Source organism: Trypanosoma brucei, chromosome 6 (assembly GCF_000002445.2).
Source record: "Trypanosoma brucei brucei TREU927 chromosome 6, complete sequence".
In the NCBI taxonomy this organism is placed as follows: Eukaryota; Euglenozoa; class Kinetoplastea; order Trypanosomatida; family Trypanosomatidae; genus Trypanosoma; species Trypanosoma brucei.
In genome coordinates this window covers 311,192-325,113 of record NC_007279.1, presented here as the reverse complement: position 1 = coordinate 325,113, position 13,922 = coordinate 311,192, and the positions used below count along the sequence as shown (strand labels likewise).

The 13,922-nt window shown below is 47.1% G+C and overlaps 2 protein-coding genes across 2 annotated transcripts, besides 5 other annotated features; both read right to left on the bottom strand.

The window, feature by feature from the left end:
* Positions 1-13,922: part of a sequence feature (sequence corresponds to BAC RPCI93-3D8) that runs on past both edges of the window.
* On the bottom strand, positions 526-4,257 carry Tb927.6.770 (receptor-type adenylate cyclase GRESAG 4, putative; the record flags this gene model as incomplete). The annotated part of the gene is made up of 1 exon (XM_840107.1): positions 526-4,257. The coding sequence occupies one exon, from the start codon at positions 4,255-4,257 to the stop codon at positions 526-528; it is 3,732 nt and encodes a 1,243-aa protein (XP_845200.1).
* On the bottom strand, positions 5,285-9,016 carry Tb927.6.760 (receptor-type adenylate cyclase GRESAG 4, putative; the record flags this gene model as incomplete). Its single annotated transcript, XM_840106.1, has 1 exon — positions 5,285-9,016. One exon carries the CDS (start codon positions 9,014-9,016, stop codon positions 5,285-5,287), a length of 3,732 nt encoding a protein of 1,243 aa, XP_845199.1.
* Positions 10,045-10,075: a sequence feature (AT_rich).
* Positions 10,356-10,409: a sequence feature (A-rich).
* Positions 10,553-10,619: a sequence feature (T-rich).
* Positions 10,801-10,834: a sequence feature (T-rich).

Sequence of the window (13,922 nt, the reverse complement as noted above, 5' to 3'; positions counted from 1 at the left end):
CGTATATATATGAGGGAAAGAAATAACGACAACCACTGCGCATCAACCTGACTTCATAAAAACAAGGAATGCACTGCCAAACAATAGTTAAAGCGGTGCTCATAAAGTCACCACCAACACTGAGTGCTGGACAGCATGACACATGGCATTGGGGCAGAGTCATTTGCATATCCACCATTCGAAAAGATCATGTCGCATAGGTTATGTTTCACAAAGTTAACACGTAAGAAGGTAATATGTATTTTTTAAAAGATAATGCAGGTCTACGCACTCCTGTTGGCATACAAGGGAAGAATTACCACTGGAAGATTTGATATGTAAGAAAATAAAAACAAGAGTTAAAAAAAAATAAACATATTGTTGAAATAAGCATGAACGTCACTAAACGCTGGCACTATTAATGCATATAACATTCATTTACATTGCGAGCCATCGGCCGATGGGCAACGGCTTCATCGTAATAATGGCGACCCAACAGAAATCCGGTGTGTTACTGCTACTCTACGAATATCATCAATGACAAGGTTAGTATTCCTGAAGGTGCATGTCGTAAAAGGGGACGATAATAATTGATGAACTGCCTTGCGTACTTGACGACTCACTTCCACTATGAGCGCCATGGTCAGCGACGCGCCCAACCTTAACCGCAATGCGACGCACCACTTCCTCACAGTAGGCGTCATCCCACTCGGATGCAGCTTTACGGGGAAGAGGCACACGCCAACGCTCACAATACGGCAGCAACAACTTCTCACGATGCGCTGTCTTGAACGTGCTTAACAGCGACTGTAGTGCAGTTGCAATTATCTGAGCTGATTCACTCAGCTCCGCACGTGAAGAACTGTGGTCGCTTGTGGAGGTTGTCGTGCCATCCTCGCCCTCATCAAAAAAGTATTCGCGGTCCAGCCGCAATGCAGCAAAGTTACGACTAGGCACGGTATTCAGCTGGTACATCTTAACCGGATCACTCACACCGCGAAGTGCGACAGCACCAAGTGCAGTGACATCAATTTGCTCACGCTCCTCAGCTGACAGTGACAGGTACGCCGCATGCGTCATCAGCACCTGACCACCATTTGCTACACTCTCCGTCCTTGCTGCCATGTTTGGAGTCCGCCCATAGTAGTCATATCCCTTCGTCACTTCATCGTGTCGGATGTCGCACAACCCGGTGTGGATTCCAACACGTACACGCAGGCCATTCCACAAACGACTGTACACTTCAGGATCCATATGCGCGGTTGGTGGTGTGTACTCACATTCTCCCTCCGCACGCTGCTCCTCAAACTCACGGTAAGAATCATCAAGTGCATTTGTTCCCCAGTCATGATGCAAGAAACACAGCTGTAGTTCCTGTGCGAGTTGGACGGCAGCGAAAGGACTCTTACTCGCTATCATGAACGAATCCCCAACAGTTTTAACTTCGTAGCACTTATACCTCCCAATCAGTGAACGGACCATACGATGATGCGCGGCGACGGCATCGGGCATCAGATCAGGGTGTGCAGCCCACAACGCAGTGCTGCTCTCAATGTCAGTAAATATTAGTGTCACGGGGTCCGTTGGTTCCTTGGCTGCACGGTTGTTGTTACGAGCGTTCCGCAGGGAGATGTGTAGGAACACACCAAGGGCAATAAATAATAACAAGGCGGATACACACCCAGAAATTATTCCAGCTATCTGTGACTGTGTGAGTTGACCCTCTTGCGGAATAACATAGTCCATAGACGGTGTCATCCCAACCTGTGTCCTGGGCAAGCTTGAATTCAGCACACGCGCCATCGACCATACAGAAATGTTTGTGGCTCCAAAGTTTGAGGCACACTCATTTGCCGAAACACTCGTACCAGAAACACATTCCGCATCACTGAAGGGTCCAAATCGCACGTCATCCACTCTGATGTTGGACTCCGTGTAAATGCGGTCTGCCAGCAGCTCTGCATTCACCTTCCTCATATTGGAGATAACAACCTGAAGCAGCCGAGTGGTAGCAAAGCCCAGGAACGTTAGTGGATCCCAATGCGATTCATTTACATGGCGATGAAATCTCGCAACCATATCTGATTTCGTGTTCTTCTTTGCCCAGTGTGGGAAACTCGTCGCGAATAGGAGCCGCTCTGAGCTGGCAATAGACTCTTTACTCGCATTAAATGCAGCCACAAACTCCTGGTAAAACAACAAAATGTCACCGAACCCAACGAATACACGGGCCCTGAGGTGGGTCTGAAGGTGCCGCGCAACCGCAGCAACGTCAGGGGGAGTGAGTCCAATACAAAACACATCTCCATTACCCGAGAGATATGACGATATCGGGTCACCATCACCAAGTGTCTTACTGGAATCAAGCGACACACCAAACGTAACCAATGACTTATCAAGCGTGTCTACAACCTCAGATGCTTCACTCCACCGAACCAGCGCCTTCACTCCCAAGGAAGAGGTGTTGGAGAGGTATACAGCAAGCACATATAGCTGCTGCGCAAGTAGCGGTTGCAGATGGATCACGTTTCTCCAGAACTTGTTCAACCGGGGGGACAATGGAATAGGGCCAATGAAAGTCATATTCGGCACGCTCAGAATATCAGCGGTAACAACACCAAGAACTGCAGCTACAGCCTTCGTGTCACGAATTTTTTCAAAAGTCTTCGCTGCATTTCCTGACTCTGCGTATAGTGGGTAAAAAAATATTCTCTTATCAACATCATCCGCTTCCTCGAGGCTCCGAGCGCCCAACGACCACCTCATGCTCGCACGTTGTGCAACTTTATCATCCGTAAGGACTACATACAGTCCGATTAACGGTGCGCTCACCTGCACATTAGCACTTGAGCACTCCGATACACTCCACGTCACAGAGGCGCTGTTCATAGGCTTCAAACTGAGGCTGTTGACAACAACTCTCATATGCGCCATGCTGCCACCTTGATTGCAATTACACATGGCACCCTGTAATGCAGCGCCCTCATCGCACTCACCACCAAAGTCACCAACCACAAAGTCATCAATCACGTAGCGACGCTGCTTGTACAGAGATTCCATGAATGAAGTACGGTTTGTCAGTTGTGGAGCGTTGTTTAGGGCCTCAAACAGAACTTCTCCCGCAAGCCATCCAAACACCATCATCTCCCCTAATTTGTCGTCCTTAAGGTAATGTTCAGGTTTCGCAAAGCCCTTCCAGTCACTGTTTGTATCCAGGTAATTGTCCATGTCACGCTGGAAGTGCCGAACCATCGAGGACCGATTGTCACTAGCGAGTGGCACTGTTCCAGTTGTGATCAGCTGTCCAGGAGTGAACGTACGATTAAGTGACACCAGCGCATCGCTCCATGTTTTGATCAGAAAATGTTGAAAACTGGAAGGGGCGAGCAGGTACATGTCCACAGTGCGGTTGTCCTGTGCTATCTTCTTGACAAACCACCCGGTGGTATCATCCGCGATTGACGAAAATAGCAGTACAGCCTGCGGACGTGCAGCAACAAATTGCCCCCACTTGGTATTCAATTCACCCTCCAAGACGTCCCGACCCCCACTGCTCTCCACAGCGAACACTCCACATGGCTTGCGGCCCATCATTTCCATTATTCGCATGGTAAACTCATATGACTCCTTGTCAAACCCATTACCCTTCGCATACATCAAACCTACACGCGGCAGACCCAGATAAACAACAGCGTATCGAATGAGGGCGAGGAGCTCAGCATCGGGTTCGACACTTATTGAATAGAGGTGAGGGTTCCAACCACGGACCTCACCGGAGTACGCAATAGGAGCGATGGCAACAAGATCATTTTCCTTTAGTTTATCACGAACCCAAACGACAGGGTCAGTACCCAGGGGCCCAAATACAACTAATAACTTCCCTTCACTTTGTTTCGCCCCCAGCTGAAATATGTCCTCAGCTGTGGTGTTGTACGATGGGGGACGGATGACAGATATTGTCGCACCGGAGCCCGTCTTCCAACCGTGGGCACTCAGTGATGCGTCAAAGCCGGCATTGATGGCGTTCACTTTCTCAACGTAATATTCCGAATTGTACATCATGGATAGCACATTTACCGTCACAGCACTGTCATCCGCGCACACAGGTGGCATCCACATGAGTAGCAAAGGCAACAAGTGTAGCAGTGACATAGCAGTAATGACAGGTGAGTGCTTGTACATGCTGTAACGCCTTGCAGGGCTCCTTGCGGTAAGGTTCCGCCTGCAGTTTCCATGAGGGTACACACATCCTCTGCCGCCACCTTCCTGCCGGCACATATTTTCGGGAATGTGTGGTATTATTCGTATGTGAAATCTTGTGTCTTCGAGAAGAACATCAAAGAGGGAAAATAGAAACCAGTAAAGTGGCATCGGCGCGCTTAATACATATGCAGATCATGCCCGGCGACGTATTGGACAGAAATAGAAAGTCACCAATCGCGACATAATCAAAATATTAAACCCTCAACCCTGGGAGGGTGGAAATACTACGGTTCACACACGAAAGAATATTCGGTTAACTCACCGTAAGAGCGGCAAAGTGCAATTGTGACGCATCGCCTAACTCCCATATTCCCCCTCCTGTTCCACTTCCTGGGCAATCGCAAATAAACCTCCATGGGACTGTGTGAGGAAGGTGCCACCTGCTGTGCCGTAGTGGATAAATATAGCATTAAAGTGAGGTAGACAAAACAAAAATAAAAAAAATGTTTTTCAAATATGATAGAACCTCAAACAAGGTAAGCATACGTATTTAAATACTGAAATATGCATATATTTATGTATATTTACAAAGGAAAGAAATAACGGCAACCACTGCGCATCAACCTGACTTCATAAAAACAAGGAATGCACTGCCAAACAATAGTTAAAGCGGTGCTCATAAAGTCACCACCAACACTGAGTGCTGGACAGCATGACACATGGCATTGGGGCAGAGTCATTTGCATATCCACCATTCGAAAAGATCATGTCGCATAGGTTATGTTTCACAAAGTTAACACGTAAGAAGGTAATATGTATTTTTTAAAAGATAATGCAGGTCTACGCACTCCTGTTGGCATACAAGGGAAGAATTACCACTGGAAGATTTGATATGTAAGAAAATAAAAACAAGAGTTAAAAAAAAATAAACATATTGTTGAAATAAGCATGAACGTCACTAAACGCTGGCACTATTAATGCATATAACATTCATTTACATTGCGAGCCATCGGCCGATGGGCAACGGCTTCATCGTAATAATGGCGACCCAACAGAAATCCGGTATGTTACTGCTACTCTACGAATATCATCAATGACAAGGTTAGTATTCCTGAAGGTGCATGTCGTAAAAGGGGACGATAATAATTGATGAACTGCCTTGCGTACTTGAAGACTCACTTCCACTATGAGCGCCATGGTCAGCGACACGCCCAACCTTAACTGCAATGCGACGCACCACTTCCTCACAGTAGGCGTCATCCCACTCGGATGCAGCTTTACGGGGAAGAGGCACACGCCAACGCTCACAATACGGCAGCAACAACTTCTCACGATGCGCTGTCTTGAACGTGCTTAACAGCGACTGTAGTGCAGTTGCAATTATCTGAGCTGATTCACTCAGCTCCGCACGTGAAGAACTGTGGTCGCTTGTGGAGGTTGTCGTGCCATCCTCGCCCTCATCAAAAAAGTATTCGCGGTCCAGCCGCAATGCAGCAAAGTTACGACTAGGCACGGTATTCAGCTGGTACATCTTAACCGGATCACTCACACCGCGAAGTGCGACAGCACCAAGTGCAGTGACATCAATTTGCTTACGATCCTCAGCTGACAGCGACATGTACGCCGCATGCGTCATCAGCACCTGACCACCATTTGCTACACTCTCCGTCCTTGCTGCCATGTTTGGAGTCCGCCCATAGTAGTCATATCCCTTCGTCACTTCATCGTGTCGGATGTCGCACAACCCGGTGTGGATTCCAACACGTACACGCAGGCCATTCCACAAACGACTGTACACTTCAGGATCCATATGCGCGGTTGGTGGTGTGTACTCACATTCTCCCTCCGCACGCTGCTCCTCAAACTCACGGTAAGAATCATCAACTGCATTTGTTCCCCAGTCATGATGCAAGAAACACAGCTGTAATTCCTGTGCGAGTTGGACGGCAGCGAAAGGACTCTTACTCGCTATCATGAACGAATCCCCAACAGTTTTAACTTCGTAGCACTTATACCTCCCAATCAGTGAACGGACCATACGATGATGCGCGGCGACGGCATCGGGCATCAGATCAGGGTGTGCAGCCCACAACGCAGTGCTGCTCTCAATGTCAGTAAATATTAGTGTCACGGGGTCCGTTGGCTCCTTGGGTGCACGGTTGTTGTTACGAGCGTTCCGCAGGGAGATGTGTAGGAACACACCAAGGGCAATAAATAATAACAAGGCGGATACACACCCAGAAATTATTCCAGCTATCTGTGACTGTGTGAGTTGACCCTCTTGCGGAATAACATAGTCCATAGACGGTGTCATCCCAACCTGTGTCCTGGGCAAGCTTGAATTCAGCACACGCGCCATCGACCATACAGAAATGTTTGTGGCTCCAAAGTTTGAGGCACACTCATTTGCCGAAACACTCGTACCAGAAACACATTCCGCATCACTGAAGGGTCCAAATCGCACGTCATCCACTCTGATGTTGGACTCCGTGTAAATGCGGTCTGCCAGCAGCTCTGCATTCACTTTCTTCATATTGGAGATAACAACCTGAAGCAGCCGAGTGGTAGCAAAGCCCAGGAACGTTAGTGGATCCCAATGCGATTCATTTACATGGCGATGAAATCTCGCAACCATATCTGATTTCGTGTTCTTCTTTGCCCAGTGTGGGAAACTCGTCGCGAATAGGAGCCGCTCTGAGCTGGCAATAGACTCTTTACTCGCATTAAATGCAGCCACAAACTCCTGGTAAAACAACAAAATGTCATTGAATGGAACGAATACACGTGCCCTGAGGTGGGTCTGAAGGTGCCGCGCAACCGCAGCAACGTCAGGGGGAGTGAGTCCAATACAAAACACATCTCCATTACCCGAGAGATATGACGATATCGGGTCACCATCACCAAGTGTCTTACTGGAATCAAGCGACACACCAAACGTAACCAATGACTTATCAAGCGTGTCTACAACCTCAGATGCTTCACTCCCGCGAACAAGCGCCTTCACTCCCAAGGAAGAGGTGTTGGAGAGGTATACAGCAAGCACATATAGCTGCTGCGCAAGTAGCGGTTGCAGATGGATCACGTTTCTCCAGAACTTGTTCAACCGGGGGAACAATGGAATAGGGCCAATGAAAGTCATATTCGGCACGCTCAGAATATCAGCGGTAACAACACCAAGAACTGCAGCTACAGCCTTCGTGTCCCTTACTTGTTCAAGTGATTGCGTTAAATTTTTTAAATTAACCTTTAAGGAATGGAAAAATATTCTCTTATCAACATCATCCGCTTCCTCGAGGCTCCGAGCGCCCAACGACCACCTCATGCTCGCACGTTGTGCAACTTTATCATCCGTAAGGACTACATACAGTCCGATTAACGGTGCGCTCACCTGCACATTAGCACTTGAGCACTCCGATACACTCCACGTCACAGAGCCTTTTTTCATAGGCTTCAAACTGAGGCTGTCATCAACAACTCTCATATGCGCCATGCTGCCACCTTGATTGCAATTACACATGGCACCCTGTAATGCAGCGCCCTCATCGCACTCACCACCAAAGTCACCAACCACAAAGTCATCAATCACGTAGCGACGCTGCTTGTACAGAGATTCCATGAATGAAGTACGGTTTGTCAGTTGTGGAGCGTTGTTTAGGGCCTCAAACAGAACTTCTCCCGCAAGCCATCCAAACACCATCATCTCCCCTAATTTGTCGTCCTTAAGGTAATGTTCAGGTTTCGCAAAGCCCTTCCAGTCACTGTTTGTATCCAGGTAATTGTCCATGTCACGCTGGAAGTGCCGAACCATCGAGGACCGATTGTCACTAGCGAGTGGCACTGTTCCAGTTGTGATCAGCTGTCCAGGAGTGAACGTACGATTAAGTGACACCAGCGCATCGCTCCATGTTTTGATCAGAAAATGTTGAAAACTGGAAGGGGCGAGCAGGTACATGTCCATAGTGCGGTTGTCCTGTGCTATCTTCTTGACAAACCACCCGGTGGTTTCTTCCTCTAGCGATGAAAATAGCAGTACAGCCTGCGGACGTGCAGCAACAAATTGCCCCCACTTGGTATTCAATTCACCCTCCAAGACGTCCCGACCCCCACTGCTCTCCACAGCGAACACTCCACATGGCTTGCGGCCCATCATTTCCATTATTCGCATGGTAAACTCATATGACTCCTTGTCAAACCCATTACCCTTCGCATACATCAAACCTACACGCGGCAGACCCAGATAAACAACAGCGTATCGAATGAGGGCGAGGAGCTCAGCATTGGGTTCGACACTTATTGAATAGAGGTGAGGGTTCCAACCACGGACCTCACTGGAGTACGCAATAGGAGCGATGGCAACAAGATCATTTTCCTTTAGTTTATCACGAACCCAAACGACAGGGTCAGTACCCAGGGGCCCAAATACAACTAATAACTTCCCTTCACTTTGTTTCGCCCCCAGCTGAAATATGTCCTCAGCTGTGGTGTTGTACGATGGGGGACGGATGACAGATATTGTCGCACCGGAGCCCGTCTTCCAACCGTGGGCACTCAGTGATGCGTCAAAGCCGGCATTGATGGCGTTCACTTTCTCAACGTAATATTCCGAATTGTACATCATGGATAGCACATTTACCGTCACAGCACTGTCATCCGCGCACACAGGTGGCATCCACATGAGTAGCAAAGGCAACAAGTGTAGCAGTGACATAGCAGTAATGACAGGTGAGTGCTTGTACATGCTGTAACGCCCTGCAGGGCTCCTTGCGGTAAGGTTCCGCCTGCAGTTTCCATGAGGGTACACACATCCTCTGCCGCCACCTTCCTGCCGGCACATATTTTCGGGAATGTGTGGTATTATTCGTATGTGAAATCTTGTGTCTTCGAGAAGAATATCGAAGAGGGAAAATAGAAACCAGTAAAGTGGCATCGGCGCGCTTAATACATATGCAGATCATGCCCGGCGACGTATTGGACAGAAATAGAAAGTCACCAATCGCGACATAATCAAAATATTAAACCCTCAACCCTGGGAGGGTGGAAATACTACGGTTCACACACGAAAGAATATTCGGTTAACTCACCGTAAGAGCGGCAAAGTGCAATTGTGACGCATCGCCTAACTCCCATATTCCCCCTCCTGTTCCACTTCCTGGGCAATCGCAAATAAACCTCCATGGGACTGTGTGAGGAAGGTGCCACCTGCTGTGCCGTAGTGGATAAATATAGCATCAAAGTGAGGTAGACAAAACAAAAATAAAAAAATGTTTTTCAAATATGATAGAACCTCAAACAAGGTAAGCATACGTATTTAAATACTGAAATATGCACATGCGTATATATATGAGGGAAAGAAATAACGACAACCACTGCGCATCAACCTGACTTCATAAAAACAAGGAATGCACTGCCAAACAATAGTTAAAGCGGTGCTCATAAAGTCACCACCAACACTGAGTGCTGGACAGCATGACACATGGCATTGGGGCAGAGTCATTTGCATATCCACCATTCGAAAAGATCATGTCGCATAGGTTATGTTTCACAAAGTTAACACGTAAGAAGGTAATATGTATTTTTTAAAAGATAATGCAGGTCTACGCACTCCTGTTGGCATACAAGGGAAGAATTACCACTGGAAGATTTGATATGTAAGAAAATAACGTAGCAACGTTAAATGGCAACGCGTAGAACAACAACGAAACCCCTAACTTTTATATATTTAAAGAAATATAAACCGGAACAAACAATTTAAAAGGAAAAGAAAAAGAAAAAGGAAAATTTGGACGAATGAGTGTGGAAGGACTTGCGCTGCTTTTGCATGCCTCTTCCAATACAAACACCCCAACGCACAAATACACACACATATTAATATTAATATTAATATATATATATTCTTTCCTGAAGATGCCCCCCCCCAAACAACCCCAATTCTCCTCCCTTCCTCCTTTTTTTTCCTTTTGATCTTCCAATCAACAAAGGCACACAAAAACAGCAGATATAAACACAAAAATATAAAAGAAAGCACAAACATATGTGCGAAAATATTGGACACATATAATGATATATTTCCTTCATTTTTCTTGCTGAAATATTCGTGTCTGTTTAGCCCCGTTTTTTAATTCATTCTCTTTTTAACACCATTCATTACTTTTATTACTATTATCAGGTCGCCATCTCTTTTCTTTTCTTTTTTCTTTTTATTTTCTGCTTCTGTTTTTCTTCCTTCTGTGAATTATTGAAAAAGTTAGTGGATTAAAAAGAAAAAAATTAGAAACTTTAATATCAACAAAAGCAGGCGTAATAATCACAAACACACAAACACACGCAGTTACATGTACATATATATATATATGAAACGCAACAAATGGGAAGAACAAAACAAATGAACACAAAACATCAGACATCGAAACCAAAACAAAATAATAAAAACAAGAAAACTCTCTAAAAAAAAAAAGAAAAGGAATAAAAGGGGTGATGCGTTCGGTGTCGCATAACGACGAATGGAGGGGGGAAATATACGGCCGGGATGAGAGAATAGCAATAAATGAAAAAAAAACAATTGAAAAGAGAAAAATGAAAAAAACAGGCCGTAAGCACATTACTTGTCTTTGTTGGAGGAAAAAAAAAGAAAAAAAAGCAAAGAAAAAAGAGATGGAAGTTGGGAAAGAGAAATAAATTCTCACCATCGGAGTGGTGGAGCTTGTTCGTTTTTTTTTCCTTCTGATTTAACTTGATTTGTTTCCCCCTCCTTTGGTTTGTCCCGTTTCATCCTAAAATCTCATAAATATATTTATATCTGCAAGTTTCTTAGAGTTTGGCATTGTTTTCGCCTTTTGCTAGGGCAACGACTTCAATTTAATTTTTTTTTTTGGGGGGGGCTGTTGGCTTTTATGTAAAATGTTATGCTTCTGCAGTCCTAAGAGTGTCGTGTTTAGTAACGAGAAGTATTAAATATCTAAACGACGAACGTCACGGATTTGCAAGATAGGTGATTTATTGGGTCTTTAGTTTTCGTACAGAGGGTTGATTCGGTAAAGTTGTCCGATATACCGACACGGCAATGCTACTGAGTCGGTAATCGGTAATGAATGATCGTCCCGACATCATGTCTCGCATAAGATTTCCTCAGTTTTTTTTTCTAACTGTCACAGGGATTGTTGGGGCCGTGAGGCAGAAGTCAAACAGTCAGCGCACCCAACTGAACAAGTGGCATCTTGTCAGATCTAAAGAAAGTCAAAAGAACGACAACGCTACGGCCGGTCTCTCTAGTCAGGCGTCCATTTATCCGCACCACTAGGGGATCAAGAACCACACAGTAGGGGGAGCAACCCAACACACTTACCGGCTCGAGGACCCAAATACTTCCCCAGGTACTTAAAAAATCACTAGGAGCAGCACTTGTGAAGTCGTTTAAACTCACAGATATGTTTTGATATATGGTCCCCCTGCGCGCGCGCTTAAATTGCACCGTCCCTTTGCTACAACCATCAACCCTCGTGATCATGGGCCAATATGCAATGAAAACAAAGGGTTTTACCACCCCGCAGAATGCGTACAAGCGTACCGCTCGGCAACGGCACTGCTCCGAGCCCGTAAGGAAGCTGAAGCGACCCCGCCACACCCGCCAAAGGGCGGTAACGGCCCTCTGGGCACCTAACCCCCAACAGCACTCGAAACGGTGTCAATTCGCTTGACCAGGGTGAGTCCGGAGCGGAGACGCGCCGCGCACGCGGGTACCGGCGACCAGTCAACGCCTACCGAAAAGGAGAAACAACGAGCGGAGTGGAGGCGAGCGTACCCACAGAGCTACTCTCCAAGAATCCCACAGAGAGGCCGATCCGCCCCCACCCCCCAAATAGCGGATCGCCGCCAGCAAACAACCGCACGGTCATGCCCTCTCATCGCGAGCTAAACGAAAGTCAGCTGTAAGTGAATTTGCTAAAGGGGCGGCACCGGGGGCGGATCATAAGCATGGAGATAAATTGCAGGATCTCGAGCGGAAAGAGGGACAGGACCTCCCTGGAAATAATAACTGGTGCGCTGGGCCCAACGCCATGGCGAAACGGCGGAGGGAAGGGCATTTTAACACCGACCTTGGAGACAAACAAGGCTGCGACATAGGTGGCGCGACCGCGGCCAGTGACCGTAACAGGCGGCCCCTGCAAGCTAATGGAAAGAAAGACACTGAGAAACTGAAGAATAAACGGGACGCCTCACCTTAGCCACAGCGGCCAGGGCTTCAAGTGCCCATCAACGAGTGCTATGGCACAGCCGCTTGGTGTAATAAGCCGGCGGGCAAGGAGGAGGGGAGGCGGTAGTGATGTTTCTGAGCTATCTGATAACATTGAGCCCGGTAGAGCATGCACGTATGATTTTGGCGCTAGATCGCTGGAAAATATATTTCCAGCCGACGAAGTGGATGCGACAGTTGTTGTTCACTTCAAGACCCCAAGTGGAGATTGGCGACACGTGGTTAGAAACTGTATCCGTAACCTGCAGAACATCGCAAGGGTTGGCTCAGATGCCAATCTTATACACGGTTGGGGTGTAATCCCTCAACAGAAGACGAGGTAGCATTTCGGAGTTTCGCGGTAGGCTCTTTTCAGAGGATCCCACGACCACGCCCAATGACATGGATCTGGAAAATGTCGACGATATGCAAGAGTAACGAGTAGGGTGTGTCACCCAGTGCTTAACGCAACACTATTTGGACGTATTAACTGAGGAAAAGAGATTTGTGTGCCTTGGGATCAGGCGTGCCGACGCCCATAACCTCCACACGGATTACGAAAATGTAGGGGGAAGTGACCGAAGCTAATTAGCCTAGTGCTTTAGTCATTCGAAGTAGTGAAGTTCACAAAGGGGGCAACAAAAGAACCACGAAGACTACTGCGGCTGGGGCCGTCTCACCTATAGAGCAGGGTTGGAGAGAGGGATCACTGAGATCGGGTCACATCGCTGACGTGTTACGCAATGGGGAAATTTGCTGTGCCGCGATTTTCCGTTAGTATTTGCCGTCACCTCCACACCGCAATATTCGTGGTCGCATGCGTGCGCAAGCTGCACACACGATGTCTGCTTTGCCAAAGGCAGCGAATGAGGAGGCCATACAAAAAGGAGCCACGCTCATAACTGGAGCAGGCGTTGCATTCAGGAGAGTGTTAGCCCCCTCCCTATCCCTCTAAGTAAAAAAGCATCTTCTTTGAGCAGATGCAGAGGCAGCTTTTCCTATAGGAACGCCAGGTGTAAAAGCGCAATGAAAAGGGGGGGCGTTACGATAATTTTGACAGATTGGAGAAACCACGTAAAGTTGAATACCTCTTGTTAGCGAGGATGTCCTCCTCCGATTGTGCAGCATCTGGGTGCTGAAAGCAGATGCCATAGGTGATGAAAAGCGCAAAGAATAAGAAAGGTGATAAGACTCAGGAAATTTGACTGGCATGTTTAGATAGGTGAAATGGAAATGCTGGACGATTCACCAAGGACCAGAACCTCAATACCACTGAGGAATGAGGAACTAACGATGGATTATTTCCTTGGAACAGGCAAAGCAACATGCAGTTGCCGTGCGGAAGGTATGGCAGTTGAAAGCGAATTTTCAACGGTTTTCCGCACTGTAATGGAGCGACCAAAAAGCCGAAGGAGAACGACAATTTTCGCCGAGCCATTGTCTCTTTCATTGCTGTCACAAAAAAAAAGGGCCCCACAGTAGTGGAGAGGGAGGGTCGCGACGTATATAG